At 43.3% G+C, this 13,172-nt stretch overlaps 1 protein-coding gene across 2 annotated transcripts; it reads left to right on the top strand.

Annotated features, from left to right (window-relative positions):
• The first annotated feature begins 190 nt into the window (after positions 1–190).
• Positions 191–9,603, top strand: pdia4 (protein disulfide isomerase family A, member 4). 2 transcript variants are annotated; one of them, XM_038973234.1, is made up of 10 exons: positions 191–458; positions 1,999–2,158; positions 2,372–2,577; positions 2,862–3,000; positions 3,235–3,440; positions 3,576–3,734; positions 7,675–7,826; positions 7,982–8,138; positions 8,351–8,584; positions 8,794–9,603. In XM_038973234.1, exons 1-10 carry the CDS (start codon positions 380–382, stop codon positions 9,207–9,209), a joined length of 1,908 nt encoding a protein of 635 aa, XP_038829162.1. In that variant the 5' UTR covers positions 191–379; the 3' UTR covers positions 9,210–9,603. The 2 variants fall into 2 exon arrangements, with proteins under 2 accessions (XP_038829162.1, XP_038829161.1); XM_038973233.1 differs by having other exon boundaries at positions 1,996–2,158.
• Positions 9,604–13,172: the final 3,569 nt, after the last annotated feature.

Raw genomic sequence — 13,172 nt, 5'->3', positions numbered from 1 at the left:
CACTCACTGTTGAAAAACAGTAGTCCATTCAGTCCAATGACATTACAACAATTGGTAAACTATCCAATGACACCCTCGAACGTACAGGATCCAGGAATTAAGTGGCGGTACGCAATTGGAGGAAAACCGACGATGACAGCCAATTAGAACGTGGCAAGTCAGACAAATTCAATTTCGGGAGGTGGGGAGCGTGGTTTCTGAAGTCTTTCTAGTTTGTATGAAACCATAAGACAAAGATCAGTTTAACGCCACTTCAGGAATGATCAAGCGCTACAGAGATTGCTAATAATAGACACATTTGATTATATTCATCAGTTACTAGCTTAAAGGAAGAAGTCTCACTCGTTACACGGATAGCATCCCATTGGAAAACCTGACAATGAGAAAGATAGCGCTGCTGCTAATTGTCTTGCTTGGCGTTGCCCAATTTGCCACTGTTATCCAATGTGAAGAAGATGGTAAGTAGCTAGCTAACGTTAACTAGTAATGCATTAAGTTAGCCAGGTCGTGTACACGCAAGCTAGCTGGCTTCTTCTGTCGTTATAATTAGCCAGTCAGCTCGTATTCGCGAACTAGTTGGGTAACTAGCTAGCTAATTATTAACTGATGGCTAGATTTTATAGAATGTTGTGCGTGCACGCGCACTCTGTAATGTTACAGCGTGGTTTTGTTTAGCTCTTATGACTAATTCCATTGCATAACATTGGGTCATTGGACATCCCATTTATTTAACCTTGTGAGGAAAGTGCCCCGACGCTGCACAAATGCTCAGTATAAACGCAAATACACCTTGCACGCGATACAGTTTTGGAAAGATTTGGAACTTAACTCTCATAGGAATGACGAACATTTCTAATACTAAAGATACAATTACTGTACTCAGTGTAATCCATCCACGGGACAGGTGTGGCATATCAAGACCAATACACAGGTGCAACTTGTGCTGGGGAAAATAAAAGGCCACTCTAAAATGTGCAGTTTTGTCACACAACACAATGCCACAGATGTCTCAAGTTGAGGGAGTGTGAGATTGGCATGCTGACTGCAGGAATGTCACGGGAGCTGTTGCCAGATAATTTAAATTTAATTTCTCTTCAATAAGCCGCCTCCAAGGTTTTAGAGAATTTGGCAGTACGTCCAAACAACTGCAGAACACGTGTAACCATGCCAGCCCAGGACCACAGCTGGCTTCATGTGTGGGATGGTCTGGCAAGCAACCCGGACAGCTGATACAACTGTGGGTTTGCACAACCAAAGAATTTCTGCACAAACTGTCAAACCTTCTCAGGGAAGCTCATCTATGTGCTCATCGTCCTCACCAGGTTCTTGACCTGACTGCAGTTCGGTGTTGTAACTGACTTCAGTGGGCAAATGCTCACCTTCGATGGCCACTGGCACGCTGGAGAAGGGTGCTTTTCACAGATGAATCAGTTTCAACTGTAACGGGCAGAATGCAGACAGCGTGTGTTTGGGTGAGAAGTTTGCTGATGTCGATGTTGTGAACAGAGTGTCCCACGGTGGGGTTATGGTATGGGCAGGAATAAGCAATGGACAACAAACACAATTGCATTTTATCAATGGCAATTTGAATGCACAGATACTGTGATGAGATCCTGAAATGGTCACACCAGATACTAACTGGTTTTATGATCCACCCTACCATTTTTTTAAGGGATCTGTGACCAACAAACGCATGTCTATATTCCCAGTCATGTGAAATCCATAGATTAGGGCCTAATGAATTTATTTCAATTTACAGTTCATACAGTTGAAGGAACTCTAACTCAGTAAAATCTTAGAAATTGTTGCATGTTGCATTTATTTTAGTTCATTGTATGTTCCATGCTTTCAGCTGAGAACCCAAAAGGTGGGCCTGCTGTAAGCTCCCCAGGGTTTGAGAGCTAGGTTTTGTTGCAACGCAAACCCAACTGTGCTGTCTTGACTTGTTGCTAGACGTTCTGTGGATTTCAGTGTTATCTATGTTTGCTGATGTAGCAGAAGTCGATGAGGTTGATGACAGTGATGATGAAGAGCAGGATGATGAAGATGATGGAACAGAGGTGAAGGATGAGAACGGAGTGTTGGTCCTGACCGACAACAACTTTGACACGTTCATGGAGGGCAAGGACACTGTGCTGGTTGAGTTCTATGCCCCATGGTAAGTTTGCGTAAAGGGAGAGTTGACAATAAGAAGTCAATATTTGTCAGTCATTGGCGACGTGTCCATCCACATCTATTGTGCAGCTCTTGGTAGCTGATAATGCAGTGTGAAAACCGGAAGGCCTTCATCTCAAATGCATGGGATATATGCACCATTGAAATAATTTTCCCCTTGATTGACACTTCTCTAATCTGTTCTCCCCTCTCGCAGGTGTGGCCACTGTAAGCAGTTTGCTTCTGAGTATGAGAAGATCGCCCAGAGTCTGAAAGAGAATGACCCCCCAATCCCTGTGGCCAAGGTGGATGCGACCAAGTCCAGTTCCTTAGCAAGTAGATTTGAGGTGTCGGGATATCCCACCTTCAAGATCATGAAGAAGGGGGAGCCTGTGGAGTATGATGGAGCCAAGAATGAGCAGGGTAGGACAACCACTAACAAGACTGAGCTGGTAGCCTGGCTGTCTCTGTTTCTGTATTTGACTACGCTAGTACATCTTGGCCTTGTTTGACTAAAGCGGAAACGGACTGGTACACAGGCTACTATCTTAGTTTCACTTCAGTAGCATTGGTAATGTTATAACTGACTGAAACACAATCACATTGTGGCTCGAGTGAAAGAGGTAACCCAGCCGGACTGGATTGCAACCCCCTTCCAGTTTCAGTTTAGTAACACTATTAATGTGGGAACTGTGGTTGTGTTTCAGCCATTGTGGCTCAAGTGAAGGAGGTGGCCCAGCCAGACTGGAAGCCCCCTCCTGAGGCAACCCTGGTGCTGACCAAGGACAGCTTTGACGATGTGGTCAACAACGCTGACATCATCCTGGTGGAGTTCTACGCCCCATGGTCAGTCAGTCCACCTCCAGACAACGTTTAGGATGCTTCTCAATGATCTAGTCACTTCATGTCCTTGTCTCCTCTTCTTCATCTGCACTGGTCTGATGCATGAAATCTATCACTTCCTTTGTGGTTTCTATCTAGTAAAGGAGTGGAGGTGATTAAAATAGCTTTATATGAAGCTTCATGACTGTTGTTCCTGCCTAACGAAGCGTTATGGTGCTATTTTAACTGTCCCTCCAGGTGTGGCCACTGTAAGCAGCTGGCTCCAGAGTATGAGAAGGCAGCCAAGGACCTGAGCCAGCGCTCTCCTCCCATCCCCCTGGCCAAGGTAGACGCCACCCAGGAGAAGGACATCGCCATCCGTTTCGGGGTGTCGGGGTACCCCACCCTCAAGATCTTCAGGAAGGGGAAGGCCTTCGACTACAACGGCCCCAGAGAGAAGAGTGGTATGTCCACTTCAGACTGTTTCAGACACTACCCAATAACTAAATATATCTGCTAACATTATGGATTTTAGGACATGTCCCATTGTAATGATATAGCCAAGTGTTCTAACTATTCTGTGTGTTCTCTCTGTGTAGGAATCGTTGACTATATGAGCGAGCAGGCAGGGCCTCCCTCCAAGCAGGTGCAGATGGTGAAACAGGTGTCAGAGTTTATCAAAGATGGTGATGACGCTGTCATAGTGGGTGTGTTTTCCTCGGACCAGGTTACGACCTACGACCTCTACCTAGAGGCCTGTAAGTATTCAATCATTTTTAATTAACAATGCTTTGGTGTACACAGTGCAGGGTTCACACAAGGTGCTTCAAGTACTTGAATTTGGTACTGGCATACCTTGAAAATCTGACATTTTCTCAAGTTGGTACTTTTATTTAATCCATTTTAGAATAAGGCTTTAATGTAACAAAATGTGGAAAAAGTCAAGGGGTCTGAATATTTTCCGTATGTATAAATTAACGAGACACCTGTGATTCATGCCTGTCTCAGTGGACTAATACATTGCAGAGGCTGCGAGGATGGCTCACCAGTAGTACGTTTACCATTAATTCCCATTTCTAATCTACAATGTTTGTTTGGTTACAGTAATTTGTTAATGTATTCAATTATTCGTTTTTTACCGTTCTCATTGTCTGAGTGGACACTTCGTTTGCGGACTGCACAACCTAGGCTACACTTGTGAGGAACAAGTTTTCATTCCATTTACATCTCGTTCTTGGTACTTCATAGTACCAAAACATTACCTCATCCAATGGCATATGTCAATTCTAGATACTCCCATCTCAAATACACTCCCTCCCTGGACAAGCTAACTGAGTATATGACCTAGAAGTCACTCTCCTATCTCAAGATTCATGCAACATCAGAGGGGTAATACAATGGTTCCAGACACTGCCATACTACTCCCCCCAATGGGAAAAGGAGGGTGACTGGCATACAGACATTGTGGAGCCCTTCACATGGTTTAACAGATGCATTCACATATGAAGACAATGTTCCATTCTGATATTCTGCATATTACCAGACATGTAAAAGACAGGCCTGACCTCTCCCCTCTCTGGGCCCCAAGTGACTTTTCCCTAGAGAAGAAAGGAAAATGCAACTGCCGACAGTATAGTCCAAAAAGAGACATTCTAATGACAAGTATCTCACATAAGCATATTATGAAAGTAAATAAAACGTCTTATTTATTTATGTTCCCTAACTAATTCTGATTCAGCTACGACAGCGCTCTTGTCAATGTTGCGTAAGGATGCGCACCAGTTTACCCATAGAAGTAGGCCTAGGCTACCTGGCCTGCGCGTAAAATGTAGGCCTATAAATTTGCACATCTGATAGTATTTCTGATTGTCTTAAGCTCCACAGTGATGGTGAATTCTCAAATAATGTTTTTCTTCACCTCAAACGGCACGTAATCAATCTGTTTTTACATCCATTAAGACTACGTTGAGGAACTTGTCAATTTGTAAAATCTTTCCAGCTCTTTTGATAACCACTCAGCACGATGGGAAGGGGGGGAGGGTGTCATGCTCTGATCCGGTGGCAACATAATAAAATAGGCCCACCTGATTTACTTATCCCTTGCACAAATAGCCTACAGCTTTGTCAGTCCAGAGCTCACTGGCACAGGAAACTGAGGGCCTAGAATATTCTATACAATATTGCCAGTTTGCTAGCACCAGCTTCAGGCTGGACCAAGTTAATAGTTGATACAATGTTTAAAGTTCCTTGTAGACAGGCCATGCGTAGCCAATGTGATTCATAGGATATTTCTTTTTATCAGAGTATTTTCTACCTGCAAGCTACACTGTTTCTATTTGTTGGCTTTATGGAGGCTATTTTTACATTGTTGGCAATAGAAGTTACTTTTAGAATTTCGATTAACCACTTGATGATTTTCAGATACGAAGACTTTATTATAAATTAAATTGAACTGTTCCACGGAAATGTGCATATGACAATCATAACTGGCACGCAGTTTGGTAGAAATGGTAAGATAAATTGGCATTCTAAATGGGAAAGGTTGATGACTCTTGTTGTAGACATTACCTACTGGTAACTTCAGAAGCTTACTGGCAGACTCTGCCAAGGCCAGCTGGAAGAGAATCGGGAACAGTTAAAAAAAATATATATATATATTCTTCTGGTTAGGCTATCTTGATCTTGCTCCTTGTCATTTGTGTGTCTTGATTATTTAATCAGTGTGCTTAAAGCATAAGACGAGCTCAGTAGCCTACCTACAGTATAGTTGATTTTCTTCAAACATATAGGGTGTGTCTATAGGAAACTCCACGTTTTTAAAAATGTTTTTTTTTTGTCTGGGACAGCCCTATAAACAACATACACTGCTCAAAAAAATAAAGGGAACACTTAAACACAATGTCACTCCAAGTCAATCACACTTCTGTGAAATCAAACTGTCCACTTAGGAAGCAACACTGATTGACAATACATTTCACATGCTGTTGTGCAAATGGAATAGACAAAAGGTGGAAATTATAGGCAATTAGCAAGACACCCCCAATAAAGGAGTGGTTCTGCAGGTGGTGACCACAGACCACTTCTCAGTTCCTATGCTTCCTGGCTGATGTTTTGGTCACTTTTGAATGCTGGCGGTGCTTTCACTCTAATGGTAGCATGAGACGGAGTCTACAACCCACACAAGTGGCTCAGGTAGTGCAGCTCATCCAGGATGGCACATCAATGCGAGCTGTGGCAAGAAGGTTTGCTGTGTCTGTCAGCGTAGTGTCCAGAGCATGGAGGCGCTACCAGGAGACAGGCCAGTACATCAGGAGACGTGGAGGAGGCCGTAGGAGGGCAACAACCCAGCAGCAGGACCGCTACCTCCGCCTTTGTGCAAGGAGGAGCACTGCCAGAGCCCTGCAAAATGACCTCCAGCAGGCCACAAATGTGCATGTCAGCATATGGTCACACAAGGGGTCTGAGGATCTCATCTCGGTACCTAATGGCAGTCAGGCTACCTCTGGCGAGCACATGGAGGGCTGTGCGGCCCCACAAAGAAATGCCACCCCACACCATGACTGACCCACCGCCAACCGGTCATGCTGGAGGATGTTGCAGGCAGCAGAACGTTCTCCACGGCGTCTCCAGACCCTGTCACGTCTGTCATGTGCTCAGTGTGAACCTGCTTTCATCTGTAGAGAGCACAGGGCGCCAATGGCGAATTTGCCAATCTTGGTGTTCTCTGGAAAATGCCAAAAGTCCTGCACGGTGTTGGGCTGTAAGCACAACCCCCACCTGTGGACGTCGGGCCCTCATACCACCCTCATGGAGTCTGTTTCTGACCGTTTGAGCAGACACATGCACATTTGTGGCCTGCTGGAGGTCATTTTGCAGGGCTCTGGCAGTGCTCCTCCTTGCACAAAGGCGGAGGTAGCGGTCCTGCTGCTGGGTTGTTGCCCTCCTACGGCCTCCTCCACGTTTCCAGATGTACTGGCCTGTCTCCTGGTAGCGCCTCCATGCTCTGGACACTACGCTGACAGACACAGCAAACCTTCTTGCCACAGCTCGCATTGATGTGCCATCCTGGATGAGCTGCACTACCTGAGCCACTTGTGTGGGTTGTAGACTCCGTCTCATGCTACCACTAGAGTGAGAGCACCGCCAGCATTCAAAAGTGACCAAAACATCAGCCAGGAAGCATAGGAACTGAGAAGTGGTCTGTGGTCACCACCTGCAGAATCACTCCTTTATTGGGGGTGTCTTGCTAATTGCCTATAATTTCCACCTTTTGTCTATTCCATTTGCACAACAGCATGTGAAATTTATTGTCAATCAGTGTTGCTTCCTAAGTGGACAGTTTGATTTCACAGAAGTGTGATTGACTTGGAGTTACATTGTGTTGTTTAAGTGTTCCCTTTATTTTTTTGAGCAGTGTATTATTGAGTAGAACTTGTAAGGTTCCCCATGAGGTTGTGGCGATGAACTTTTACAAATTGATGGTCCTTGAAAATAAATATTAGTGCTTGAAAAAATACTTAAGTCCTTGAATTTGACTTACCACGGTCTGTACGAACCCTGAGTATGACTATACATAGCATGCTATATGTTTAGTATTGAGGGTGTATAGGAAATTCCTTCTCTCCTGGTGAGGCTTTCTAAAAGGAATCAATAGTGATTGTATTGTACTCCGTGTTCCCCTCCTATCTGTCCTCCCAGGTCATGTTCTTAGAGAGGACTTCAAGTTCCTCCATACCTTCAGTTCAGACTTGGCCAAGCTCCTCAAGGCCTCCCCCGGCCAGGTCGTCATGGTGCAGCCTGAGAAGTTCAGGTCCAAGTACGAGAAAGCTTCACACACACTCACCATCAAAGTAAGTCTGTCCACAAGGTGTGTGCGTTTGTCTAACCTCAGGTAGACTTCAATGAAGCATGCTCTCCTGACCTAAGAAAATGCTGAAATGATTTGTGCATGTTTAATGTTGTAAGATGTTCTCATAACCTGGCCTGGCCTATCTCTCCTTTTCAGGACTCCACAGAGGTGTCTGAGGTGCAGGACTTTTTTAAGAAACACATCCTGCCACTGGTGGGTCACAGGAAACAGAGCAACGACGCTAAACGCTACACCAAGAGGCCGCTGGTCGTTGTCTACTACGGTGTGGACTTTAGCTTCGACTTCAGGAAAGGCAAGTGTCCTCAACCCCTTATTTCCTAGGTTGTGTGAATATTGTCTAAAGCTGCGTAGCTTCCATAATACCTTGTCATGCTGAAGAGCTGGAACAAAAGCCTGCACTACCAGTAGCTCTCCTCCAGGACCGGCGGTTGGAGAACCTTGGCGGTGTTAATTGGAGCTCATCTCATGCCTCATGTCTGATAACCCCTTCTATTTCTGTTCTAGCCACCCAATTCTGGAGGAGCAAGGTTCTGGAGGTGGCCAAGGATTTCCCAGAATACACCTTTGCCATCGCTGATGAGGAGGACTACTCAGATGAGCTGAAGAGCCTGGGGCTCAGCGACAGCGGGGAGGAAGTCAATGTGGGGATTCTGGGAGATGGTGGCAAGAAGTTTGCCATGGAGCCTGAGGAGTTTGACTCTGAGGTGCTGAGGGAATTCATCATGGCCTTCAAGAAAGGTGAGCTTTACAGCAATTATAAAATGTCAGGTCTTTAAACCACAACATGTTGTATTGAGTTACATATTAACCTGAGTTGAGTACCTTGTCTGCAGCCAGCCAAATATAATCAGTATGTGACAGGTCGTCATTGCCAATATCGTGTAATGGACTATACATTATTGTCCATTGGTCACCATATCTGTCCATTCTTGTCTCCCTCTCTGTAGGCAAACTGAAGCCTGTCATCAAATCCCAGCCGGTGCCCAAGAACAACAAAGGCCCTGTGAAGGTAGTGGTTGGAAAGACCTTCGACGACATTGTCATGGATACCAAGAAAGACGTCCTGATCGAGTTCTACGCCCCGTGGTGTGGTCACTGCAAGAAGCTGGACCCTGACTACACCGCCCTGGGCAAGAAATACAAGAACGAGAAGAACCTGGTCATTGCCAAAATGGATGCCACGGCTAACGACGTGCCTCACGACAGCTACAAAACAGAGGGCTTCCCTACCATCTACTTTGCGCCTAGCAACAGCAAGCAGAGCCCAATCAAATTTGAGGGTGGAGATAGAACCATAGAAGGATTTAGTAAGTTCTTGGAACAGCACGCCACAAAGTTGTCACAGAGCAAAGATGAACTTTAAAAATCTCTTTCTGAGTAGGCAAGAACTTTAACCATGCCAGTGTAGAGACTACAGGTTCTAGGTGCCCTGGAGGAGCCGAGGGAAGACTGTCAATTCCAAATCAACCCTTCCTAGCCCCTACACCCTAGCCACCTATGTGCAAGATGGAGCTACCACCATATGTATCCAACCCTCTCAGATCTCCACTAGGGCCTAGTGTTTAGGGGGTCGGAGTTGATTTGTGTCCCCACAGAGGGCTGTTACTGAGTTTCTCTGATTTACCAGATGTAAAAAATAAAAAAATCTAAAGAAATCTGATCAAATCAAGAGATTCTGCTTTTGTTTTCCATGTCTAAAAGCATGTAAGCACTGCGAGTTCTAAGCCTTTTTAAATAAAGCATGAACTGATGTGGTAGTTGTGTGTACTGAGTGGTGGGGTGCATAATTCTTATCCTTGTCAGCTGTACTGAGGACAGGATAGGTGAAAGCAAAATTAAGGAATGTTGTCTGTCCTATTATATAGGATGGGAGTATTCAACTCTTACCATACAAGGTCCAGAGCCTGCTGGTTTTCTGTTCTACCTGAATTAATTGCACCCCGTCTAAATCATTCCCTGAATAGAGGTTATTATATTCTATTAAGATTAATTGTTTTTAGTTTCAGTTTTTAGATCCACTTTACTACTTTGTTTTATAAAAACATTTGGTTTTATATTTAGCTTTAGTGTTGGACAGATGTGTGGGAGGCTAGGCTCCATGTATGTGTTGTATCATTTTTGGGGATGTCCATTCCTGCAACTGGGGCATTAATGCATAAGGTGATGGGTTAGGTTTAACGGTAGACTTTAAGAATACCTAGATGCACGACATAAACTAGTGAGTCAATATCTGCAACAACCAGGAGGGTTGAAGAGCAACGCTAAACTTCTCCGCTGTTTTGGTATCATAGCTGCTGTGAAACTTGCACATGCGCAGATACTCCGTCTGACAGAGTGCAGTCTTGCATGTTCTCATCTCAATGGCTGTTTTCGAGTGGATCAATTTGAAAGGTGGTGACCATCTATTTTGGGGATAAAAAAATTGTCCAACTTGGACCAACATGTCAACTTCATTAACTTTACAAAAATTATGTGATCAAAGATGACATTTTGACTGTAGTCGTCTGCAGTTGCTATTCAAATTCATCCTGCAGGGAACGCCTGCATTGCGTGAGGCTCTATTGTCAACCAATCATTAAGGTGTTTTTATTTGACCCACACGAATGTGACCAAAGACATGACTGAAACAACCAATTTGCACGGTGTACAGTAGATATATACAAATGTGATCTGAGGTTCTCACTAATTGTACAATGTCCACACATGGTTTCAGATTGTTAGTATGTGTGATATAGAATGGCAACACTCATTGTTTCCTTTAGGGAGTGGATGAAATTTACACAATTGTTACCTGATGGAAAATGGGGGATGGTCATGTTTTTACATTTCAATCAGGGGGAGGGTCATGTAATCCGTTACTCCCCGACCATAAATTACATGTAATCTGTTACATGTAAGGGATTACAAAAAAATGAACTAATCTGTTACGTTACCAGCAAAACTATTGTAATCAGATTACAGATACTTTTGAAGAACTAGATTACTTCGAGGATTACTTTTAAATTCAGAAAGCATGTTTGAGGAAAGAAATCTTTGACACTTGTTTTCTCAATGACATTGAGAGAGGCAGAGCCCCACCTGTTTTGAGACCCACATTTTTTGCAAAAACATATAAATATATATTTGGGGGGGGCTTGCCTGTTTTGCATGTATTTTGGCATTAATACGTGTCACATATCGGAAATGTTTGCGAACAATGTAAAAAAGTATATTGAGTTAATAACGCCGCATACAAACATGGTCTCTTTTTGTTTTCTTGAGTAAGGAAGCTCCGAAATGCAGGTGTTTCAGCCTAGCTCAGTGCTTTCTGTGGTGGTGGGGCGGGCCAGCAGAAAATAGGAGCATTGCACCGTGATTGGCTCAGTGTTCTGTCACTCATGGGGACCTTACGCAATCGCCAAGCTTAAGTGCTTAGAAAGGGTAGACATCCAACATTTCAGCCCTTTGGGTCCTGCCATAGAGTTATATTAGAGTTATATTACAAGTGCCCTTCCAAGAAGGCTCAGGGTCATTGGCCACAGAAATTATGTAAAATCACATATGTACAGTAGCTTTGATTGGACTGATGTCCATGTCAACATCTTACTTTCACAATCTTAGCTAGCAGTCATCATCATGAATCAAGTCTACTGGCAAATCCTTTTTAATCCTTGTCATATGAAGAGAAATAATGAAGAAAAAATATAGATAAAACGTATCAGTGCTCATCGGCCATTGGACATAAACATTACACAACAAGTTGGAAATCGTAAATTCAACAATGAGTCGTTTGTAAGGATAGGTGACAGTGGCTAACTGCAAGCATTGCAACTGGGAAGTCGGAAATAAACAGCTCAAAACATTTTGAATGGTCATTCAACTCGGATTTGTAAATCCGGCATCTTTCTCTTTGATGACAAAATTTGCCCACGAAGGACCGCTGCCCCACTTTCCTGTTCAAGCACATCACAACAACGTGAGTCCAAAAATGCTGCTACATAAATTATGTAGGATGCCAGGGAGATATGTATCCTGTAGCTAAGAAAGTAATACTAAGTGTATGTTGTGTAGTAAACTGTTAGTAGCCCATGTGCCTCACCCTAATAATTTGGCCGGTGTATGCTTGTTTACTAACTTTTGTTGTACAGCTTTGACAGTGCTACTGATAGTAGTGGTGGCGCTTGGCTTGCACGTGCAAATTCAGCACACACAACATTCTGTAATAGAATTGTGTTATTTGAGGTGTCAATTTAAAAGCTTATTTAACGTGTCAAATAGTGTTATATGATGTGTATCTTTTTTGACAAACACCCAAAGGTATTTCAATGTGCCTCACCCTAATAATTTGGTCTATTTTAACCTCTTAATTTTTCCTACTGTTCTAACTTGGTGGTGCACATGTAGCCTATAACCTGTTTAAGATAAATGTAATAATTGAATATGGTAAGAGCTTTCATTGTCTGCTTATATGCCCCCTTTAGTTATCCTACGGTTCTGACTTGTTGTACAGGGAGTACACTGTAAGAACGGCCCATGTTCTGAATTCTGTCTCAGTACATTTCAAAAGTGTTGAACAAATAGTTATATTGACTACGTCAGTCCTAGCTCGCTCATTAATCATTAATCGCTCATTAATTAAACTCTTATCCGCTTGTCGTCCCCTTATGCCATAGTTTGTACAAATCTCAATTGTCATTAGAAATCACATTTCTTTAAATGAGGCAGAATGAACTGTTTCGCTGCCAGACAAGGCTCCGCTGATAGCCAGGTGTAGCAGTGGTAAGATGTTGGGACAGCTTTAACAGTTTGTGGATACCGTTTGTCAAGGTTATAGTGCAATTAATGTATTGTTTAGTGTCGTGGCTTTGCTGGCAAGCATCCCACCTATTTTTTTGCTAAAATCGCCACTGCATAGCGCATTGATGTGAATCACATTGCTGCTCTCTCATTTAGCTATTTGCGCCTTATGGATTGTGGTTGTTGTGGATGGCTGTTCACAAATCGAAATGTGTGGATCCCAGCCTATGGAATAAAAGTGAGGCTTTTATTGCTCAATATAATTCATGCTGATAAAAAAAAACATGCCTAATGGACACGCTCAAACTCACACACTATTGATTTACTTAAAGGGGCGATCTGTAGTTGCTACATCCATTTTTGGACTTGTAAATTATATATATATACAGTTGAAGTCGGAAGTTTACATACACTGAGGTTGGAGTCATTAAAACTCGTTTTTCAACCACTCCACAAATTTTTTGTTAACAACCTACAGCTTTGGCAAGTCGGTTAGGACATCTACTTTGTGCATGACACAAGTAATTTTTCCAACAATTGTTTACAGACA

Source organism: Salvelinus namaycush, chromosome 33 (genome assembly GCF_016432855.1).
Source record: "Salvelinus namaycush isolate Seneca chromosome 33, SaNama_1.0, whole genome shotgun sequence".
Lineage (NCBI taxonomy): Eukaryota > Metazoa > Chordata > Actinopteri > Salmoniformes > Salmonidae > Salvelinus > Salvelinus namaycush.
Note: the sequence above shows the minus strand (reverse complement) of the source record. Positions and strands in the feature narration are given on the sequence as shown.

Excerpts from the sequence above, each read along its gene's own strand:
- pdia4 (XM_038973233.1), top strand. The coding sequence starts at position 380 with ATGAGAAAGATAGCGCTGCTGCTAATTGTCTTGCTTGGCGTTGCCCAA. Across the intron at positions 459-1,995 it reads TATCCAATGTGAAGAAGATG|CAGAAGTCGATGAGGTTGAT; the intron begins GTAAGTAGCTAG and ends TTGCTGATGTAG. Across the intron at positions 3,441-3,575 it reads CGGCCCCAGAGAGAAGAGTG|GAATCGTTGACTATATGAGC; the intron begins GTATGTCCACTT and ends CTCTCTGTGTAG.